The sequence below is a fragment of the Cydia strobilella genome, chromosome 18, assembly GCF_947568885.1.
Source record: "Cydia strobilella chromosome 18, ilCydStro3.1, whole genome shotgun sequence".
Classification (NCBI taxonomy): Eukaryota; Metazoa; Arthropoda; class Insecta; order Lepidoptera; family Tortricidae; genus Cydia; species Cydia strobilella.
Window position 1 is genome coordinate 14,738,604 of NC_086058.1, and position 21,909 is coordinate 14,760,512.

The 21,909-nt window shown below is 37.4% G+C and overlaps 3 protein-coding genes across 11 annotated transcripts in view; 1 reads left to right on the forward strand and 2 right to left on the reverse strand.

Annotated features, from left to right (window-relative positions):
* Window positions 1-1,498: 1,498 nt before the first annotated feature.
* LOC134749706 (F-actin-capping protein subunit alpha) lies at window positions 1,499-4,659 on the reverse strand. Its single transcript, XM_063684725.1, has one exon. It carries the CDS (start codon window positions 4,622-4,624, stop codon window positions 3,758-3,760), a length of 867 nt encoding a protein of 288 aa, XP_063540795.1. The 5' UTR covers window positions 4,625-4,659; the 3' UTR covers window positions 1,499-3,757.
* A 586-nt stretch (window positions 4,660-5,245) lies between these two features.
* LOC134749607 (NADH dehydrogenase [ubiquinone] 1 alpha subcomplex subunit 11) overlaps window positions 5,246-21,909 on the forward strand; it is a 219,711-nt gene continuing 203,047 nt past the window's right edge. The window contains exons 1-2 of one of the 2 annotated variants that reach the window (XR_010128503.1): window positions 5,246-5,820; window positions 6,274-6,341. Coding sequence is in view for 1 of the 2 variants with exons in the window: in XM_063684626.1 (XP_063540696.1) it covers window positions 5,328-5,820; window positions 6,274-6,284 (504 nt within the window). In the remaining variant the exon portion in view is untranslated. Of the gene's footprint in view, window positions 5,821-6,273; window positions 6,361-21,909 lie in introns of those variants that run through there. The other variant, XM_063684626.1, reaches the window with a different exon arrangement.
* The window catches only part of LOC134749596 (uncharacterized), a 41,732-nt gene continuing 29,019 nt past the window's right edge, over window positions 9,197-21,909 (reverse strand). For 2 of the 8 annotated variants that reach the window (XM_063684602.1, XM_063684606.1), the window contains exons 8-13: window positions 16,846-17,409; window positions 15,931-16,026; window positions 13,919-14,032; window positions 11,911-11,989; window positions 11,686-11,741; window positions 9,200-10,262 (exon numbers count right to left, since the gene is read on the reverse strand). In XM_063684602.1, the coding sequence (XP_063540672.1) occupies window positions 10,152-10,262; window positions 11,686-11,741; window positions 11,911-11,989; window positions 13,919-14,032; window positions 15,931-16,026; window positions 16,846-17,409 (1,020 nt within the window). In that variant the 3' untranslated portion in view covers window positions 9,200-10,151. Of the gene's footprint in view, window positions 10,263-11,685; window positions 11,742-11,910; window positions 11,990-13,918; window positions 14,033-15,930; window positions 16,027-16,845; window positions 17,410-20,749; window positions 20,830-21,909 lie in introns of all 8 variants that reach the window. The other 6 variants (XM_063684603.1, XM_063684605.1, XM_063684610.1 and 3 more) reach the window with 6 other exon arrangements.

The following is a 21,909-nucleotide window of genomic DNA, read 5'->3' on the forward strand; positions in this document are numbered from 1 at the left end:
CAATGCACCTTAACACGTTTTGGGCCTCGTGCGGCACGAGCGCCCGGTCAGCGAAAACACATTACCACAATCATTTCCAGCAAAATTAGAATCAATGTACTTTTCGGGACCGTCGCGACCGGGTGCATTCATTCAACATTACTTGTTAACATTATTCAACTCTTCCATTATAACATTTTAGTTTTAACATTATAATAAACATTTTTGTTACTACTACCCTCCGGACGTTTAACTTCACCGCCACCCGCACACATGTATATAAGTATGTATTTCAAAAAGAGGCGTCTGATGACGAAAGTAATCGTATACGCGTCCAAAAACGATATAATTATAGCCAGTGAAATGCACACCAACACAACTTAAATACCAACGATATGATAACGTTATCGCCGGAAGATAGAACTGCACTATACGGGAGGAGATACATATTTGTATTGTTGACGACCGGTCTGGCCTAGTGGGTAGTGACCCTGCCTATGAAGTCCCGAGTTCGAATCACGGTAAGGGCATTTATTTAATGTGATGAACACAGATATTTGTTCCTAAGTCATGGGGGTTTATATGTATAAGTATGTATTTATCTAGAGGTATATATATGTACCGTATGTACGTAGGTATGTATATTGTCGCCCAGGGGCCCATTTTCCCGAACGGTTATAAGTCCACGAACTGTCAAGTCGTATGCGGGTTACCATAACAACACACTAATAATACAGGGTGGGCCAGTGATAAATTCTCTTTTCGTAAGAGGTCGAGAACGAAAAGAGAATTTATCACTGGCCCACCCTGTATTAGACTAATACCGGTCGAGTAATGGGCCCCAGTACTAATATTATGTACAAGCTTTGCTTAAATTGCGGAGGTCGATCTGTGCAAGATTGTTCAAATATTGTCTGTATTCAGTAAAATTGCCTAAGAAATAAGTAATAACAGTAATAACTAATAAACCATTGTTGTAAATATACTACAATTAACTACACAATAATATTATGTATAGCCTCAAGGCAATCATTTATAAGCAATTTTGAGGAAAACTTGCCTAAGCAGTAATTCCCTTTACAACCACAAAAACGATTTTTTGTTGGCATAACAATAAAAACAAAAGTAAGTCATGACAAGTCATTATTATTTATATAATACCTATATATATGTTATTTTATTATTATTCAATACTCTACTCAATGTTATTATAGTTGAAACCACGTTGAAACAATATATCTCGAGTTTACATAATACCACTGTGTAACATCCTGTAACCTAAATATGTTGACCAAATAAATAATTCTAATTTTAACCATTTATACAAGGGAACATGTTATACTACGTGACCCATTTTTTACCCCCCTCCACTCGGTGATCGTCCGTAGTATGTCCCTCTAAGCTGGTCACGTAGTATGGGTACGTTCCCTAAGCGTGAGAGGAAAGGAACTAATACTTTATCAATCTGTTGCGAATAAACCAGGAAATGGTGAACCATTAACTAAATAAAAGGAAACAGTAGTTAGCAACATTTTAATATATATTTTTATTCAAATGAATTCAATCATACATTACAGAATACTTGAATTTTAAATTTACGTTCTTTATTAAAATAATTATAATAATTACAAAATAATCCTTATTGGCATATAATTACTTATAAAAAAAGGTTTGCTTACTCTTGAAGCAAAGTATGGACAATAATTTACTGAATGTTCCATCGCTTGAGCAACTCTCCCGTTAGACTTATATTGACCGGGATATAGACAGTGAAATGACCACAAATGAATGAATGATGACGTGAATGACCGTGGGATATATCCCGGTCAATATAAGTGTAGTGAAACTAACCGTGAATCATTCAAAACTCTCCCGTTGTATTGAAAAATATCGGATTAATATGTGCTCTGCTCAATGTGGCTACATGGACATTTTTTTAAATTAACTATATTTAAATGCACCATTTAAACTATCCCTAGCTCCTTGCTGTGTAGGGCTACCGAAAACATTGAAATTCAAGAATCAACAATCTCTGTCACTCTTGCATATTCAAGCAATAGAGGAAAATAGACAAAAGTTTGAACTTCTATACTCTCTGTAGGCCCTGTCATGCGAGCAACATTAACCTCTTAAAATGCCATAATTTTGTAAAAGATCAAGGGTATAATTTCTCAATACCAAATTGTTTAAAACTGGGCAGGTTATACATTTAAGAAAAAAAAACTTAATAGATTATGTGACCAAACATTACAGGGTAAAATGGAGTTTCAAACTATCTAACTCAATGTTTTGTGTTCTTTGAAATTTTCTTAGAAACAACTGTAAATCTCTTGGCTTTGATGTCTTTTGCTGTGCAATAACATGTTAAAAATATGAAATAATTAGGTATGCTCTATACAATTGGATATAATAAAAAAATACAATGACCATTTGCATTAATTAATTGAAGATTTTGTTCATATTGCTCACATAACAATAAGTTTCTGTCCTCACCATCGTCCAGCCCTGTAAAGATCCAACTTTTACTTTAGAAGCATTAAATTTTATTTACTTTTGGCTCTCAGTTACATGTGACATACTCCAAAGAGTTAGGTCTTTAACTTTAAGCTTTTCTATAATGTTAAACACACAAAACTCTGTTAGTGGAATCTGTGGAATTATGTTTGAACTAAAAGCATTGTTATTAGCAGCGACCGGGGTTTTGGTTACCACTCGTGAGTATGATGAATATGTTACCTATCGGATCCCTTTATTTTACCGATTTTTTTTTGACCAAATTTCATTTCCCAACCAAACTTTACTAACTGCACGTTTGTCAACTCAATCTTTCCCATATAATTATTTCGCAACCATTTCATTTCCCAACCCCATAGTTGGGAAATGAAAATTACGTACTAGGTTGGGTTAGGTTAGGTTGGATTATGTAAAGTTGGGAAATGATTAGTTGGGTTTTAAATTTTTGGGAAAGATAGTTTGGGGTTTGGGATATGAAAATTTGGCAAAAAAAAACGGTAATACATCAGTAACCCGTTACCTACATTTAAATAGCATTTTTTTCGAGCTGTTTAAAAGGTATCACGGGCTTATAGGCCATATTATTATTTCAATTTGATATATCGCAGTGTGGCATCCAAAACACTAATCACTGGTTATTAGGGGTATCTTTTCTACCTATTTGATAGTTTACAAAAATAATCTGAAGTATTAAAGCAAACATTACAAGTAAATTATAGACATAATCATATACAATCGAAGATTAATTGATGACCCACCATATGAGTCATACTGGCAGGTAATACCTAAATGTGACATTTCTGGCTAGCTTCATTCATAGCTAATAAGGTTGATTTCTAGTTGCCTTTTATGCTCATTGCCTAACGAACAAATTAAATCGAATTTTTAGTCATGAAATGGCAGACACTACGTGACAGTCTGACCTTGTTATTTATATGCTATGTCAGTACGATCTCTACAGGTCTTTAGTACGAATACTAACATTTAAATCATCGTAGTACCATAAGCCTTAGAATTTTCTTGCAACCATTACCAAATTAAGACAGTACAAGACAATCAGTCACTCAAAACTGTCAGTTACCTTGCTTTCAGTAACAAAATGCAATAAAATTTAACAGTTACGATAGCGATTTCTCTATATAATTATAGATAAATACGCACCGGAGAACCGGAGCCCGTAAACATCTGAACAAGATTTATTCTTACGCGAATATGTACAGAGACGCGGAGCGCCCGCTGCGGCTCAGAGCGCAGCAGCGAGACATCATTGGCTCTTTAGCTCCTTGCCAATGGAATACGACACGAGCCGCGCCCAGTCGATCTTGCTGCGCGTCACGGGCAGCTGTCGTCGCAGCGCCTTGAATGTAGTGTCGCTCATTGTCTTGTAGTTGTCGGATATCGCGGTCTGGTACGCATTCTCGGCCTCGCCGACCAGTTTCACGAACTCCTTAGCGGTCGCAGTCTCACTATTAGCGACTATGGGCGCACGGACCTCTTTCGAGCTGACTAACTGGACGTTTCCGTCCTCGTAGTAGTGCACCTGCACGCGTAGCACGCCGCGCAGCTCGGCGGCGCCGCCGCCCACGGTCAGCGACCACACCGAGCGCCAGCGGCCGTTCCAGTAGTTCTTGGGCTGGAACTGGTGGTCCTCGATGCAGGCGACGAGCGACACGGCGCCCGACTCGAGCGTGCGCCCCACCACAAGGCTAGCGCCGTGCTTGTAATGTGCCGCCACGTACGCTGTAAGCTCTTCGTCCAGGGCCGCGCGCCACGGTTCCGCAACGCGATCTGGCTCGTAGGGCTCATACTCCGACGCCTCCTTACGTAGGTGATCATACTTGAACGAGCGCTTATTTCGCGGGTCGAAGAACCGTCCTCCGCTTAGCTCGTTGTGATCGGTCACTAGAGTGTGCAGCTCCACCTCGTCCAGCCGCACGGGCGTGAGCTGGTCCTTGTTGTACTGTGAGAACGCCCCGCTTGCGCCTTCCTTGAGTAGGCTATCGTTGTTCAATAGCACCCTCACATCGTTAAATACTTCGTTGAATTCACCGGGCGGCGAATGGAGGATAAAATCTGAAACGATTCTAACTTTTTCCTGATCACTAATCACTTCGTCACCGTCCGCCGCCATGTTTAGCACTTTTGACACAAATGGACAAATGAGAAAAATGACGGTGTCGACGATTATGTTGCCAACTTAAAGAGCGTTCGGAATTCTATCAGAGATGCAACATCGTTTTCATAAATAAAGTCTGTCAAGCCATTTCCGTCAACAGAAAAAAGGGACAAATTCAGAAAATGTAGGCGCAAAGGGTAATATAGAAAATTCGAAATTTGCGCCTTTTTCTACTGACAAAGTTGTTTGACCGGCTATGAATGCTTTGCCTTTCTCTTGAGTTCATCGTTAAAATTATCTTCTTCTATTTATATCTTATTCTACCTATTTAAAATGTAAATGCTTAATCTATTAAGCATTTTAACTTCTTGCACTGATATAAAAGTATTTAAATATTCGAACGTCTTCTTAGACGTCAACGAGTTCAACGACTAGCATTTACAAAGAATGCGACCACTATTCATAAGTTTTGTAGAGTAAAGATTAATTAGAATTATTTATTATTCTTAATTAAAATTAACCCCAGTTTTTAAGATATCATCTAAAATATATTTTTCCATAGATATACCTAAAATGAATTATTAATTTATGACAATAATTACATGTGTTATATTTAATTGTGCAGCTGTCAAACGATGATTAGCGAAGCTATCTCACGAAACGCGCAATAGCAAGTTGTGTAACTACTTCACCGAAAAATCTCCGAATAAATAGAGCCATGCTAAATTATAAATATTACGACTCGCCCGAAGGGCAGGACATTTTCAAAAAAGTGTTTGTGACGTCCAAATATGCTACTATGTCCGGGCTCGGTCTGGGCGTATTCGACGTCCTCATGTTTTCGCATCCCAAGGGTTTAGTGGGTACTGTGGGTCGCCTGGCATACTACGTCGGTCCCGCAGTTGGCATGGCTGCAGCGTTCACTGTCACTGCCAATGTCGCTCAGAATTACAGGGGGAAGAATGATAAAATCAACTATTTCCTGGGAGGAGTAGTGGCTGGCTCTGTGTTTGGAGCATGGCAAAGGTCGATCACTATCGGTGTACCCGCGGCAGTGTTGCTCGGAGTAGCGGCGGTCATAAAGAAGACTGGCGTAGAAGAAGGCTGGACATTCTTCCCAGACAACCGCACTGCGCACCAGAATGCTATCTCAGCCAAATATGACTTTACAATGGCTAAAGACGTCCTTGAATTCAAGACCTGGTCCACTGGTAAGCATGTTAAAATAATGTTTATAAAATAGTCTCATGACCATGGTACAGGATTTTTCACTACATACAAAAAGGCATTGCCACATAACTTTTTGAATCAATAAAAAAAAACTAGTGACATATAGTGAAAAGTGCTGCAAACACCCAAAATACCTCAAGAATTAAATCACTAAGGCTAAGGATTTACGAAAATAAGGCCATCTACATATAATTAAAAATATTAACACGTTTGCAGATGGTAAGTGACATCATGTGTCATATGCCATAGGAAACAAAAGACTACGTGAATGTGTCAAGGAAATTACTAGGCAGCTAAACGGTTAAAAGAAATAATTTCATTCATAATTTAATGTTCACTTTATTCATAACAGTGCAAGAAAAGAAATCTCATTATCACATTTTTATTTACTTAATTAATTATTTGGTGTTAACGATTCTTGTTTTCTATTTCAGGTCCAAAATAGAAGAAGTCTTTGATGTAGTGTAAATATGAACAGCTTGTAATTAATTTAAGTAAATCAGTAAATGAAAATCAATTGTGTAAGTTTTTTTATTGAATTACAAACAAGCCTTAAAGAAGGCAAGAGAAGGCAACGTGGTGACTTAATAGAAACATACAAAATACTCACAGGACACTATAGGTATAACGTACCCGGGTTGAGTGACATTTTCACTCGGAATATGAATGACAGACTGCGAGGACATTCTCTGAAGCTGGCATGGACGCAGAGTAGTAGCAACCCAAGACGACACTTCCTGTCTAACGGTGTAGTGAAAGTGTGGAACAGTTTGCCCGAATCCGTAATCAGTGCGCCTTCAGTTTACTCCTTTAAAAACAGACTCGACAAACATTTTACGAATGGACAGAACACAATATTGATATGCACGTATCAGCTATTTTAAGCTGCCTGTGCATTCGTATATAATAATAATATAATATAAAGAGACAGAATAACACATTCTATCAGAAGAGAAATAATTATGACCTGCATAGAGTATGGGTACAGGTGTAGTGCAAACATCCCTAATTCCCTATTCTAACAACTGTCTTATTCAGCAATTTACCTGTTTTACTTGCCGGAAAGTGACGGCAGGCCCTCAGTATGAAGCTCACAGTTCAGTAACATGTTCACTTGCTTTAAAGAGACTTAGATTATATTTATCAGGTTAGAAAAGTTGCCAGAGCTCAACGAGGGTGCGGAGTGTTAGGTTCGGCAACGCGCATGTAACACCTCTGGAATTGCAGGCGTCCATAAGATACGGAGTCGGCTTGCTATCAGGCGGGCCGTATGCTTGTTTACCGATGTAGTAAGTATATAAAACGAAAGATAATACAAATGACGGTGTAATATGGCAAATAGCAGTCATTAGTCAATCTCTTATTACTTATTACCAGTCCCTATAATTTTTTTTACTTAAAAATATAGTACTTATAAGTAATTGGACGTAGTTTAGCAAAAAGAATACATTCTCAAAAATTTGCCTCTGTCCATCTTCGACAGAGTTAAAATTTTATTAACAGATTTTTGTGGGTTGGATCCTTTTTCCTAAATTGCGTCCAATTTAACATGCATAATTTTATGTGTAATGACAGTTGGCAATTAGAAATGATGAGTTGCAGTGTGGTTGTAGTAATATGCAATTAAAGGGTAAGTATGTCAGCGATATAAGGATGCATTCACTCCCTATACCTTGACGTCCAGTGATGGAACGGGAAAGGTGGAATGTGGAACTATGTTGTACGATTCCTGTACAATGTGTACCTATTCTCCAAAATGAGGTCAGCTGGGGTAAGAGAAACATAGTTTATTTTGGTTCAAGGCAAGAGAAACCGAATGAGGAAAGATCTACGTAATTATTTTTAAGTTAATTTTATTTATACAATTGTTTTATTTTTAGTATTATAATTTATTCAGTTTTTAATATCTTTTACTATCTCTAACTTATTTTCCCTACAAGTATTTCTCTTGCCCCATAGTTTATCTTATCCCACCTAACCAATCCAATAGGTTGATCATTTTCGGTGCTTTAATAGTGTTAAAGCCTGACCAGTAATATATGATCATTAAATTGTCAAGAGGGCGCTGTTATTTTCATGTATAGGGCGACAGTTTAGTATAGTATGAAAAAATTAGTTCGAGTGAAATTCCGCAACATGGCGCGTGATTATAATATTCCTAGTCAGGCTTTACAGGCAAGAAATTGGACAGGTGGTATTGGTATGTGCATTGCGTCTCACTCTCTTAATAAGCAAAATATGAAACGCAAATACACATTGGACCAAGAAATTGGACAGATGGAATAAGTACCACCCTTAGGTACACCCTTGATTTTTTTGCAAGGATCTCAAGATTGACAAATAAAAAAAAAACTACATTTTACGTTAATCTCTTTTATTTCTTAAACAACTAAAAAACTGGTCATCGCTATGTCAACTAAATTCTGTACCTAAAGAACGAATGTTAACTATTTACCTACTCCCAACATTTCACACCTACTTTTGTCTAATAATTAGATCTTAAGGGCCCTCCACACTCATGCGCGAATCGCGGCGCGAAGCCGCGAACGTGAGTGTGGAGTCTAGTTCGCTAATCAGCGAAATCGACTCCACACTCACGTTCGCGGCTTCGCGCCGCGTAGTCTGGAGCGGGCTTTAAATTTTTAGGGTACAAAATCTTAGTCGCGCGATTTTAACAAAATGCTACGATGAAAATGTTAAGACAACATTAACATCACTATTCTATTAATAAATAAGTAACTTATACTTGTGTAAAACAATTGACAAAAATCATGATCATAAAAATATTATATTTGTGAAAGAATGAGAAAGGGAATGTTTTAAGCAAAACAGGTGTGTTATAATTTTTGGGAGTCCGATTCTCATTTCATAATATATTTTTATTTAATAGGTGTATAATGGTCTTGCACAATACAAAATAATAAAATAGTAAGTATGTAAAATATAACATAACAAGCAACTGGACTTTTCTATCTGGCAACACTTAAAAAATAAAAAATATTTCTGATGTAGAGGATGTGGTAAAATAATAAAAGTTATAACAAAATAATTATACTCTTAAATGCACAATTATTGCTATTTCAAACACTGAAGTGCATAGTTTTAATAAAATACTTTGTAAATACGTTTACAATAATTATATTGATAGTTAATTAATTTACGATAATCCTTATGATTGCTATTCAGAGTATTAAAATGTAATTCTAATGTCCTTAATATTAAAATATTATTATTCTTGCATTGTAAAGAAGTGTACTAACTACACGATCAAATTTGTGAATAATATCAATATATTTCAAATTAATAATAATATGTAATGTATCACTTCAAATCAATATATTACGTATAACGTATTTAAAAATCAATTAACGATGTAAATAATTAAACCTATGTGAACGCGTTGAAAAACTTTAGTATCTTTAAAAATGTTTTTTTAAAAGCTTTACAATTTACTAAATTTTAGAAGGAAATTTGGCACATAAATAACATTTGAACACGAATAATAAATTCACTATTTTTGAAGACTGGCAACATTAAACACAATCGATTACGTTGAAATTGAGATCTACTTGCAGTTGCAGCAAGGTTTAAATTCTGTTTTTAGTCTTCATTCCTGTTTTAATTCCTGCTTGATTTCCCGTATTCCTTTAGTATAATTTCATATTTCTGTACCTATGTATTTTGTAAGACTCCACCCATCACATTAATAGGAATAAAAACGATGTTAATTTCTTTTCAATGTTAACCTCTGCAGCATAAAATTAGTTTAACTTCAAGACTATACCAAGCAGAGGCACGATTACTATAGTCTGTCAAGCCATTTCCGTCAGTAAAAGCGGCAAATTTAAAAAATGTAGGCGCGAAGGGTTATCGTCTATAGAAAATTTGAATTTAGCGGTTTTTTTTCTACTGACAAAGTTTTTTGACAGACTAAAGTCAACCATAATATATAAACCGACCCAGGAAAACATATAAAAACTCAAACATTTGCGTTTTCTCAGAGATAAGACCTAGATCGATTTTTCGACCCCGAAAACCCCCATATAGAAAACATCGAAATGGTTAGAGCCGTTTCCGAGATCCCCGAAATATATAAATATACAAGAATTGCTCTTTTAAAGGTATAAGATTCAATATAAACGTAATAAACAAAATTCCACCATATTTTGTATAATATAAGGTTCAAATTATGTTCCAAGCAGTAGTAAAGCACGACCACAAATGTTAACAAATCATAGTAAGCAAATAACAACCGTATGCGCTGTATAATAAGGTTCAAATCAGATCGTTCCAACTACTAGAGTAAATCAGTTCATTTCTGCTCTTTCGGCCCCTCATTCGGTTCATCATCATCTTCTTCCTCCTCAATCTCTTCTATTTCTATTTCCTCTTCGATCTCCTCGCCTGACGACTCCCCCTCTTTCTGTAAACAGATAATAATGTTTATTAAATAATAAGGCCATTTCGCCTCAAAGTTCTTATGGATCATTCCACGACAAGAGTAATGCGATTCATATATTAATGTAGGTTTTATACATTATGCAAAAATAAGTATCAATTTATCTCGAGATAAGAAGTATTAATTTATATTATATCACATTCAAAGCACCATTGCGTTACTTTTTGTGGATAGAACCTTAATACGCATGCAGTGAAAGTGAAATACACTTAAGCACAACAAAAATAAAGACTTTACCTAGTATATTAAATAAAAAATAATAAAAAACGGTTGCGACTGAAAGGAAAATAAAAATGCCAATTTATAAAACCAAGTTCGATTTAAATAAATAAAAAATACGTCAATATAATAGGAAACGGAAACTATTCTCGCTTACTTCCTGTGTGACGTGATCGTCACTTCCGTTACGTTTGGGCGCTAGAATGATAGATTCAAGTAAATTTATACGATTTTTTAGCAAATTAAGGAACAGTTTTGGATACGACGTATAACGTATAACTATAACTTCAATTAGAACACAACAATGCCAAATTTGGTTTCAATCTGTGTTACGAATTTAAACTGTCGTAAGCGTAAGACATACTAACATTAAACTAATTTTACGGTTAAAACACGTGTTTTTAGTCACTCGCGTCGCGCGACATGTTTGGAGGTTTATCTCAAGCACTAACAGTGCGAGTAGCGTTCACGACGGCCGCGCTTCGCGTACCTCGAAAAGGAGACCTAGGCTGTTCGAAACATGTCGCGCGAGTGACTAAAAACGTGAGTTTAAACCGTAAAATTAGTTAAATCTGTGTTTGTTGGTAGTGTTAGGTAATTAAGTTTGAAAATCACTTAGCAACACGAAAAAGTAATAATTATGGTTATTACGTACGTGTATGTGTTAAGGTACACAAGATAAAACAAACCTAAATACAGTTGGTAAATTATAACGAGGGTGGATCAACTTTTTTGTTGTTATTCTGTTCCAAGGCACAGTTTGTTCAAGAAATACTGTATCACGCTCTACTAATATGCTTAGTAGATGGCCCGTTATCGAAATGGCTTATAACTATAGTATGAATTTTCTCAAATGATTTTTACGCCTAAGACCCTAATCTGTTAAACAAAAGCCATTGTTTCTTTTATGTGAGCGGTGTGCCATTGTGTCTGACAATGGCACGCACTCAGACACAATGGCCGAAAAGAAACAATGACTTTTGTTTAACAGATTAGGCCGATTAGAGTCTTAGACGAAAAATCATTTGAGAAGATTCATACTATACACTAATGTTGACAGAGTATTAAGTATTACACTAGTGTTGGTAAATTAAAAAATTCCGAAATTGTTCCGTTGATGAAATAATCCCAATACACCTTAATAATTTAAATATAAATAGATAAATACCTCTGCAACAGGCTGGGTCATGGCGCTAGCTGTAGTGAAGTCATCCATTGTCGATTCTGCGGAAACAATAGTACTAATCAATAAGGGAAACTTTTGTGTATCACTCCTACTAGGGAATGCAAACCGGATTTTATTTGTATGAAATATTCGGTTTATACTGTTGCCCCATATTATTAGGCCATACCTAAGATTTGACATTACGTAACCATGAAAACTGGGTCTTACCTGGGTCGATTTCGGGTAAGTCCTGCTCCTGGGGCTCGTCCTGGATCAGAGATAACGTCATCTTGCCGCTGACGACCGTCTGAAAAAAAAGTCTACTTGTAACTTATTTCGGTCCTGGTCCTCGATTGGCGCCGTACGTACGTACGTTATATATTGCACGGGAAGATTGGGAAGACAATATCTCTATAGAATTTAATCTGTACAGACTCAAAAGTCCCTTCCTTATGCTGTCAAACATTGTTTCTGTTAGACCGTGAATATTCACGGTCAAATAATTTTCACGGCCTAACAAAACCGATGTTTGATAGCAGAAGGTGGCTTTCTTAATGCATGACACGATCTTTCTCGCTCGCTATGTGACTTAAGATTCCTGCTGGAACCAGTGTTGGCCGAACGTTAATTGCAATTAACCATTAACGTTTCGGCCAACACTGGCTGGAACTGCTTGACGAAGCATACAAGATTATTCGCAGTCACCACACATTGGCGCGTCATACTCGTACAAATGTAGGCGTGACCGCTTATTTTACTTTGTCCAGGGCATAGAGTAACTTATACTAGAGCGGTACTGTCATAGTAAATTTTGTAACCCCAGTAAATTCACTGCCATCTGTCGACACACTTTAAAACTAAAAATAAATATTTATAAAAATACGATAAAATGTATTTAAATATGGATAAATAATTTTTTTATTTGCATTAATTATTTTTATGATTTTGACTCATGTTCTTTCACTGATAGGCGTTAAAATTGTTAAATAACAAACGAAACCGTCAACGCCATCTATACGACAGTAAGCCAAAGCTAGTAGCGCCCTCTGAACGAGAATCAAATTTTCTTGATTTTCGAGGCACGTTTTTTCCTTAGACTGTATACATCTATTACGGAGTTATATCTATCTTTGGTCCAGGGTATCAGGAGTCTACATTTGTAGACCCCTGGGAGCTAGTCAGTCATTATTAAAGTGCTTGTGTTTTGTATCGTTCAAGAATCATTATTTAGTAGGTATACAGCAGAGTAGAAGGTAAGGATATTATGATTCTAATGAGTAAAGAGATAATTAGTAAATGAAAGAAATTAAAAGGAAAGAAAAACAGAAAATCATTTAATCGTCCCAAATTACAAAATTGTCATAAGTTTTTTATTCGCGTTCAGCAAAACAAATTACTTATAAGCAACGTTCAATGTGACAAAGACTAAGTATCTTTACCCAAACTAGCCATTGAATCAAAACGGCTCTCAAGTATGGTGGGTAACGGCATAAGTAAGTAAGTAAATATTCTTTATTGCACCAAAATTATACATTTTACATACATGTAAAACTACAAAGAAATATTGGCATATCTACATTCTTTATAATATTATGTTGCCAGCCATTTCAAAAAGTGTTCTCATATTAGTCCCATTATACGTGTAATTTGTCCCCTGTCGTGGTTACGTGATATCCCTTGCTTATTAATGTAACAGAGAAAAATGCGCAAATACTTCATTGCGGTTAAAAACCCACAGATTATAAATGGTTACAACAGTCAGGAACCCCAAAAAGAGTCATCTGTGGTTTATGTTTGTTTGAATATGACATATCTAATGAAATTTTTTTAGACCCTGTAATCTGTGGTTTATGTTTGTTTGAATATGACATATCTAATGACATTTTTTTAAACCTTTCATGTGTGTGGTCGTCAAAAATCGTGGGTTTTTAACTCTCGTAGAGGGGATATAGATATAGATAGAGATAGTCTCATAAGTCATAGTGCATGTCATAAAAAATATTTGTTTAAATATGAACTTTAAATAGATGCTAATAGAGTTCAATATTATAACTGCCCTATATGGTTCCGTATGAACTATAGGTTTAACCTCGGGTTTGCAAATAAATGCAAAAAGTGACTCCAAATTGACAAGAGGTTAAGCGATTTCAGTGCTATCTGCGTTAACTTTGCTAGTATTTCATTACTGTTTGTGCTTTTATTGTACGTACTCCTAAACCGTGTTGTAAAAACTGACCGGTTCATGTTTCTTGTGCGGCTTGGCTCTGTCTTCGAAATCCGCCACCAGCACCCTCGACTGCTGCGGGATATGGGTCTCCAGGAATATGGACTTCACCTCGTCGGCCTCGTGCTGCAAAATGGACGTTATGTCAGTGGGATAGGGTCGCTTTTTGGTTGTAAGTTGGAACAACGAATGATAGTTGCAATTCTTCTTTCATAGCTAAGTTATAGATTATAGAAGCGACCAGCGCCACGGATTACCGCGGCATTATGCCGAGTCCTATTTTAGCGTAAAATGTTTTTTTAAATGTATTTATGTTTCTTTTTCCATATGTAATATGTTGTGGCGTTAAATAAACGTATTTTCTTTCTTTCTTTAAAGTGAACAAAAATCGTGTCCCCTGATAAAGATGGCGCTGTACTGCGCCATGCGTTTTGTTGTGCATCGTTAAATGTCAACTTTTGTTTTACTGCACTTCAGGTGTCAAATTCGAGGCACGATTTTTTCTGCGACTTTTTTCTCTTCGTCTGTTATTAATTCTTTGCTACATATTTTTTACCCGATACGGTAAAGTTACGTTGAGATTTGTTTAAAACTTTTTAAACCAAAGACTAGAGAAATTGCTGCAGAATTTTTGGTCAAAAGCGGTATAAAATCAAAAGATATTGCAATACAGCAACAAAAGCAAGTTCAATATATTCGAATTAAATAATAAATCGAATAAAGTAGGTACATAAAAAAAAACAGAATTTTCATTCTTTTTGCGTTAGCTAAAATGGCGGACAAACTAGGTACAGTGAAATAACTTACCTGTTTAAATCCGTCACAATTTTTAGTGGTGCATGAAAAAAGGAACGTTAGCTAATTAAAAATACATGTTAATGAAATAAAACTGCTTATTTATGTTAATTTTTATTATAGTATCTTAAGAGTGCGAACAGGTACATTCTGTGTACTAAAATAAGCAGTTTTATGTACAGTCAAGTGTAAAAATATGGGTGCACTCATCATACTCAACATTATGTCCCATAGCTCCTATGTCAGCGAATTAAGAACTATGGGACACATTTTTGAGTAAGGCGCCCATGTTTTTACACTTAACTGTACGCACGCTACAGTCTATGGGGGAAAAGTTATTTTACGGATTTAATGTTATTGTTTGGTAACTTGTACAACAACGACAACATCAATTACAACAATACTACCAACAACAACTTACTTTACTTTACTTATTGAACAATTTAATTTCACCAGTAACTTGTTGAGGTGTTTTGGATAGACTTTAATGTTAATATATAAAAAACATAGTATGCGTTTTGATCGTTTTATTTTATTAATTTGGAATGTTATAGGTACGTAACCCGTATTAGAGAAACATAATAACAGAAATATCTACTGATATTTACTTGTAAGTGGTAGATTTATTAATTCTACTGTTTTAATCTTCAAAAGTGACATGTCATACAAAAATGTAGCGGTTATCCAAAAGGGTTTTATTTCTTTTTTTTTTCTGAACCTTCATATTTTAACCTTTAAATACACGGAGGGTTTTTTAAATCCGTTGCAAAATTTCGTAAGGCGAATGTAAAGATTTAACTAAACATCTTTTATTATGGAACCAATTCCGTAAAATGAAACTAAGGTTTGAAAACACCCGGTATGAGTAGAACAGTAAAATTTAAATTTAACATATAAAAATAACCGCTTTTGAAAACACCTCTACTACTATAGTCTGCATTTTCTCAAATGATGTTTACGCTTAAGACGGTAATCTGTTCAACAAAAGCCATTGTCTCTTTTATACGAGCGGACGGCCATTGTGTGTAAGCGCCGCACGCGCCGTGGCACGCGCCAACACACAATTGCACACAAAGGCCGACCGCTCGCACAATGGCTTTTGTTTAACAAATTAGCGTCTTAAGCGTAAAAATCATTTGAGAAAATGCAGACTATACAAATGCGTGCAAGTTAAAGGGTCAAGTGTCATAAATGGTCTGAACAATGTGCACAGTGCAGTGCGCTCTCACCGATCGCGCGGGGGCGGGGGCGGGGGCGGGTGCGGACGCGGGGGCGGGGGCGGGGGAGCGGCCCGCCGTGTGCGCCGTCAGCTCCATCCCCACCACCTGTGCGGCACCACCAGCCAATGAGAATAGACGATTTTTTGACGAGATTTTTTTGAATTTTCAATATTCTTTTGGGTACGTGTCTCAATGACGTAGTAAATAAGCGTTATTTTGGAACGAAACGCAAGTTCATTTGTAAGTGTTAGCACCAGTTGCACCAACCACAAATAACAGACTGATCAACGTCAAGCAGCAGAGAACTATAAATCTTCCCATACAATAAAATTTAGCGAACGCTAAAACGGTGACAGACGGTTTGGTGCAACCCGACCTTAGAATGCTCATGATTTCGAAACCTTGACACAAGTTACGTCGCTTGTTCGGTTCGGAACCTCCAATCTAAGTCAGACGATATTACTTTCAAGGTATACACAGTAACATAAAGTCCGATCGATAGAAAAACGAATCGAAAACACAAATCGCTTAGGCATCGTTGCCTTATTTTACTAATATTTATACAGTGTTTGTACAGTCAGCTGCAGCTAGAGAAAAGGTACCCCCCAGCATAGAAATATGTATGCCAAGGTGCTAAACTAATAGTATTGCTGACTGCAATCAGTTCATATACATATCAGCTTCACGCATTTTTAAGTTGTGGAAGCGGGAAGGTGTGCGCGGCGCATGTACCAACCATGTAATTTCTTCGAGCTTGTGTGAAAATACACAAGAACAATTTTTTTTTGATAATTGTTATATCGGCCACACAACTGCAGAAAAGACGCACAAAAATTATGACAAAAACGCAACACATAAGACAAGTCAATGCTTATAAACGCTGCGTCAAGTTCTGGTGTAAGGTGTAAGTACATCTAAACTCACCTTAACGCTGACTTCCTTATCAGGATCAACTTCCTCCTCTTCTTCTTCCTCTTCCACTGGAGAATCTTCTTTCAAAGCCTCCCTCAGCAATTCCACAGTCTTCTCCGCATTTTCCCTAGCTTCGGTCAAAAAGTCTTTCGTGGACTTTGCCAAGTTTTCCTTCTTTTCTTTAATATCTTCTGACAGTTTTAACAAATCTTCATCAAGATGGCTACGTTCTGGTTCTTTTTCTAGTGATTCTTCTTCTGATTCTTCTCGGTCTGGTTCCTCTGATGGTGTAGGTTCTTTTTCGGGGCTTGGTTCTGGGGTCGGTTCTTTAGGTTCAGGATCAGGCGTAGCCTCTTTTTCTAGGGTGAACCGTGCCGGTTCAGGGGAAGCCTCTTTCTCTGGGCTCGGTTCTGGCATTTCAGGGGATGCCTCTTTTTCCGGACTCGGTTCTTTCGGTTCAACTTTTTCTGGTTCTGGAGTCTTCTCTTTGGACTCTACGTATTCGCTAGCTATGATAATAGGCGAGCTGTGGACGGAACCATTTGTGTATGGCCGTGTGTGATTTTCTTGAGATTCCTGGAAATTTTATAAAAAAGATTAGATTTATGAGATGCGATAAACCGAAGAGTCGAGGGGAATACGCTGGAAGTCCGGTTTATTATATTTAGGTATAAGATTCTATGCTATATACCTATGGATCGTGCCATTATTTACAGTACTAAAACATTTTAATTACTAATAGAATTTGAGGGACGAAAAAGAGCTATAATTTAGAAAAAACTCGTATAGTTTTTCCCCTTGACTCGTCACTATTAGACGCTCTACAGGCCACACGGCAGCAACACAACAAGCGTCACGAATGGACCAATCGCAATTCAAGAATTGTGAGTTCCTGTGATTGGTGAATCTGTGCCAGATGAGTCTGTATAACAAGTTGTATTTACTTGTGCATCCTTTAGCAGTTTAAGAACTTTTAAGTGACATAGAGTAATGTCTATGTCACTGCCAGCCAGCGCCAGCTGCTAAGGGTGTTCGCTAGTTAGCCGGCGTGTCTACACGGAGCGGGTGAGCGGGTTAACGGAAAATAGTATGAGCAACGCTAACGCGCTGGCCACGACATTGCGCAACTGGCTTAGTCTAAGGCGACAACCACAGGTCCGATCGCTGTCTCGCTCCAACATATGGTTGTTGCCTTAGCCTAAGCCGGTTGCGCAATTTCGTGGCCAGCGCGTAACTGGCGCGGACGACACCCACGAACGTGCGCCCGCTCTGTGCATACTCGCAAGGTAACAGACGCCCTAAGACCTAATTGCTTAGCTTTTTATAATTTTTATATTGCATGTTGCCACCGTGTCGCCTTTTATAAAGACCAAACGAAAACTAGACTAAACAACACACACTACACAGAAAAACCCTCGAGAAATTATAATCAAGTAATTTTCTACTAACAAACACACTGCATGTATATCATACAGTAGCTAAACGAAGCGAAAAGTAAAACCACTGCATCGACAATCTTATTCTATTTCATAGTGCGAAAAAAGCATATATAAAAGGAAAACAAAAAATTCATATTAATATGGGTACTTTATTATTTCATTTGTTTATATTTATCACAGTTTATTTAACACATGAACTTACGTGTAAATTTATTCGCGATGTCAAAAAAGCTTCACAGAATGGCGTTGACTTGTTCTTCTAAGTATCAAAATTATAATTAAAGCCTGACCAGGAATATATGATCACGCGCCATGTTGCGGAATTTCACTGGAACTAATTGTTTCATACCATACTGAACTTTCACCCTATACATGAAAATGAACAGCGCCCTCTTGACAATGATCATATATTACTGGTCAGGCTTTAAGTGTAATCGAACAGCGTCTTAATTTTAGATTACGGACTGAGTGGACGCTCGAGCGGAGCGGAGCGTGCTACGTCCATGTTCAACAAATGCAAATGTATGAGCGTACTTAGTGCACGCTGCAGACCATTATGACGCTGCCCGCCCCACCGAACGCTCCGCTTGACGCTCGCCACTCACGATGTACACTTATAGCCATCCCGCAAGGCTACTTTTCTGACAACACGATTTTATTTTGCCTTCATGTTTATAAATTTAATTTTCAGAATTTTTAGTTAGATATTCATGGGAGTTAGTTCTGACATGGTAGCTTAGGCACAGACAGACAGATGAAACGACAGTCAAAAACACGGGATGGGCCAACAGAAAGAGATGCTTGCTCTAACAAATAGCTGCATCTCTTTTGGTGATCACGCGGAAAACGACGAAAATAAACATGCTAAAAATTGCAAATGAAAAATAGAGTGATAATGTCACGTTTACATTGATGCACTTGTTGTATGAGACTTTCGAATGCTACTGTGCTTTTTCCAAATTTATAAGAAAATACTTTAACGTTTTAGGCTTTTTTACATTGCTTTATTGAGTTTATTTACGTTAAAACAATTTACTGGCGAAACTATAGGGCTAATGGGGCAAGGGTAATTTTTTACAAGCAGTAAATACATTCTGCATTACCTTATGGCCCAATCTAACAATTGAAAATTACACAGTTTAGTTTCAGTTAAAATTTACCCCATTTTATACTAATGATAAGGAATAAGATTCGGCTTACGCTTGCCCGAATCCAAACTACTTACTTAGGCCCAATCTTTTCTTTCTCCGTGCCTTTTCCCATTTCATTTGGGATCGGCCCTATCATTTGGGGTCGGCCCAAAGTCGGTTACTTAGGCCCAATCAAATACAAAAAACAATGTAAACATGGCATAAGAAAATGTGAAAGAAATGTATTATCATGACAGCCAATTAAGTGCAGAATAAGGTAGAAAAGTGCCGTTGTATTTGATAAAGTAAAATTTACGTTTAATTGGCTACACCGTAACATTTAGAAGTCTGAAATTCTTTGATTTCGACACTACTCCTTCATAAATCATATAAGATTTTAAGTTGCGTCCACATCTAGCAAATGCACGAGTTAGAGACCCATTTGCAGTTTGCGAATAGTGCGCTAAATGCGCATTTGACAGATTTGGACGTAACTTAAGGTAAAGTTAGGCGCAAAAATAAATATAGATATCGGATGAATGGGACAGACAGAAAAAAACGAAAGAAAAGCAAATAAATGCCACACTAGCAAGATGCGTCTTCCGTTTACAACAAGCATACCTTACTAAAAAAATCTTACCCCCACTTTTGGACTTTTTTCATGTTTTTGCACCACAACGGCGTGTCTCTAAATTGAGACACTTTGCCATCTACTTATCAAGAAAGGGGTACGATTTTCTTATAGCGATAGTGGGGTTATCGCGAACGTCAAAGTTAGTCTATCTGCGTCTTTGTAATGACAATGACTAATGCATTGTGGAAAATGGCAAGCGCAATATAAATACTGACATCCCGGCAGAAAAGCTTCCAAAACTGCGAAATTTTCTACATTGAAAATTCTTGCGAAATTATTTTTTTTATTTCCAAAACTGAAACTCTTGTGATCTATTTCAACTTTTTGGAAACTTTCTGTCACATTAAAAGATAGACGATCTTCACAGTAAATGTTCGCGAACGCCCGACATTCGCTAGTGTGGCATTCCTAAGTCCGCGGGCTGGACGCAAGCGACCAGCGGCGCGGCGAGCGGCAAATCAAGGCCATTTGTACATTAGGCCAAGCGCAATGTATGAATGGCCTTGATTTGAAGATCGCCGTGCCACCGGTCGCGTGTGTCCAACCCGCGGCCTAAGGGCCTGGCCGCGCGGCGGCGGTAGTGACGAGCGGCGGCCATAGGTGTGTACGAAAAATCGGATCGCTGTGTCTCGCTCCAACCTATAGCCGCCGCTCGTCGCTGCCGCCGCCGCGCAATGTCGTGGCCGCGGCGTAAAGCATCGTCATGCAATGACCTGTCGTTGCTGGCTCTGTGCGTAGTTCGCTTCCATCTGCTGATGCACCTCCGCTACCAGGCCCGATATGGCCGTGACAACTGCATAACATTGCACATTAGTCGCTGCACTAAGGGTTGCACCATATCAACGTAGTTTGTTAAATTTTACTTGTATGAAAAGTTTGACAGACAAATGGGATGACAGCTGCCGCCGCCATTTTAACATTGATCAGTTCGTAGATTGTGCTTTCAACTCGCCATAAAGGGAGTTGGTTTCGATATTTTATTCGATATCCTTGTTATAGAGAAATTATTAAACCTGCACAAGACTCAACTGACAATTTTATAGATCCTGAATTATGCTTTAAGCTTTTGTTTAGTTTCTGTTCCCAATTATTACTAAGGTGCCCCTCCGCTATCAGGCCTGACATGGCCGTGACAACTATAAAACATTGAACATTATAGTCGAGCTAAAGTAAGTTGGTTTAGATAGAGTACAGTATATAAAGTATAAAAACAATAGACAAAGGATTAGCCGTTCAGGGCCAGCTACAAATCGAACGACTATAACTATAATCGCATGATAAAGTAGAGTAGAAAGTAGTGTAGAGTTGTTTGTGTGTTTGTGTTTTGTGTGATTTGTGTTGTGTGTTGAGTTGTTGTAGATCCGTGTGTGGAGTAGATTTAGTATCAATCCAATGGAATATACAGAGTGAAATTTTAACCACCGTTCTGCGTAGGTACACCACTACGCAGAGTATGAACGGTGGTTAAAATTTCAACCTGTATAATATTGCCTGAATGGTGTTTTTTTTTAAATATTTATTGTTTTAAATTTTCTATTGTTTTCCTCTTTTACTTAATTCCGTATTCTAAAATAGATCTTAATATGAATGTAAACATCTCCATTGCCAAGATTTTTGCGCGCGACCATATCTGACCTTTCTATCATTTTAAGTAGATGTATCTTTAATCTTTAGCATCTATATCTTTAGCAGCTAGAAGTCTTTTGGGGGTCATATACCTTCAGCATCCATTATCGATCGATCCATAAATCAGCTCAATTGGTCATATATTAATCGTATTCCGATAAATATAGATGCGCTCAATATAAGTTGGCACGGCGGGGACACTTCTAATGAATCTGTCATTTGTCATCTCATTAATTACTGTGCACGT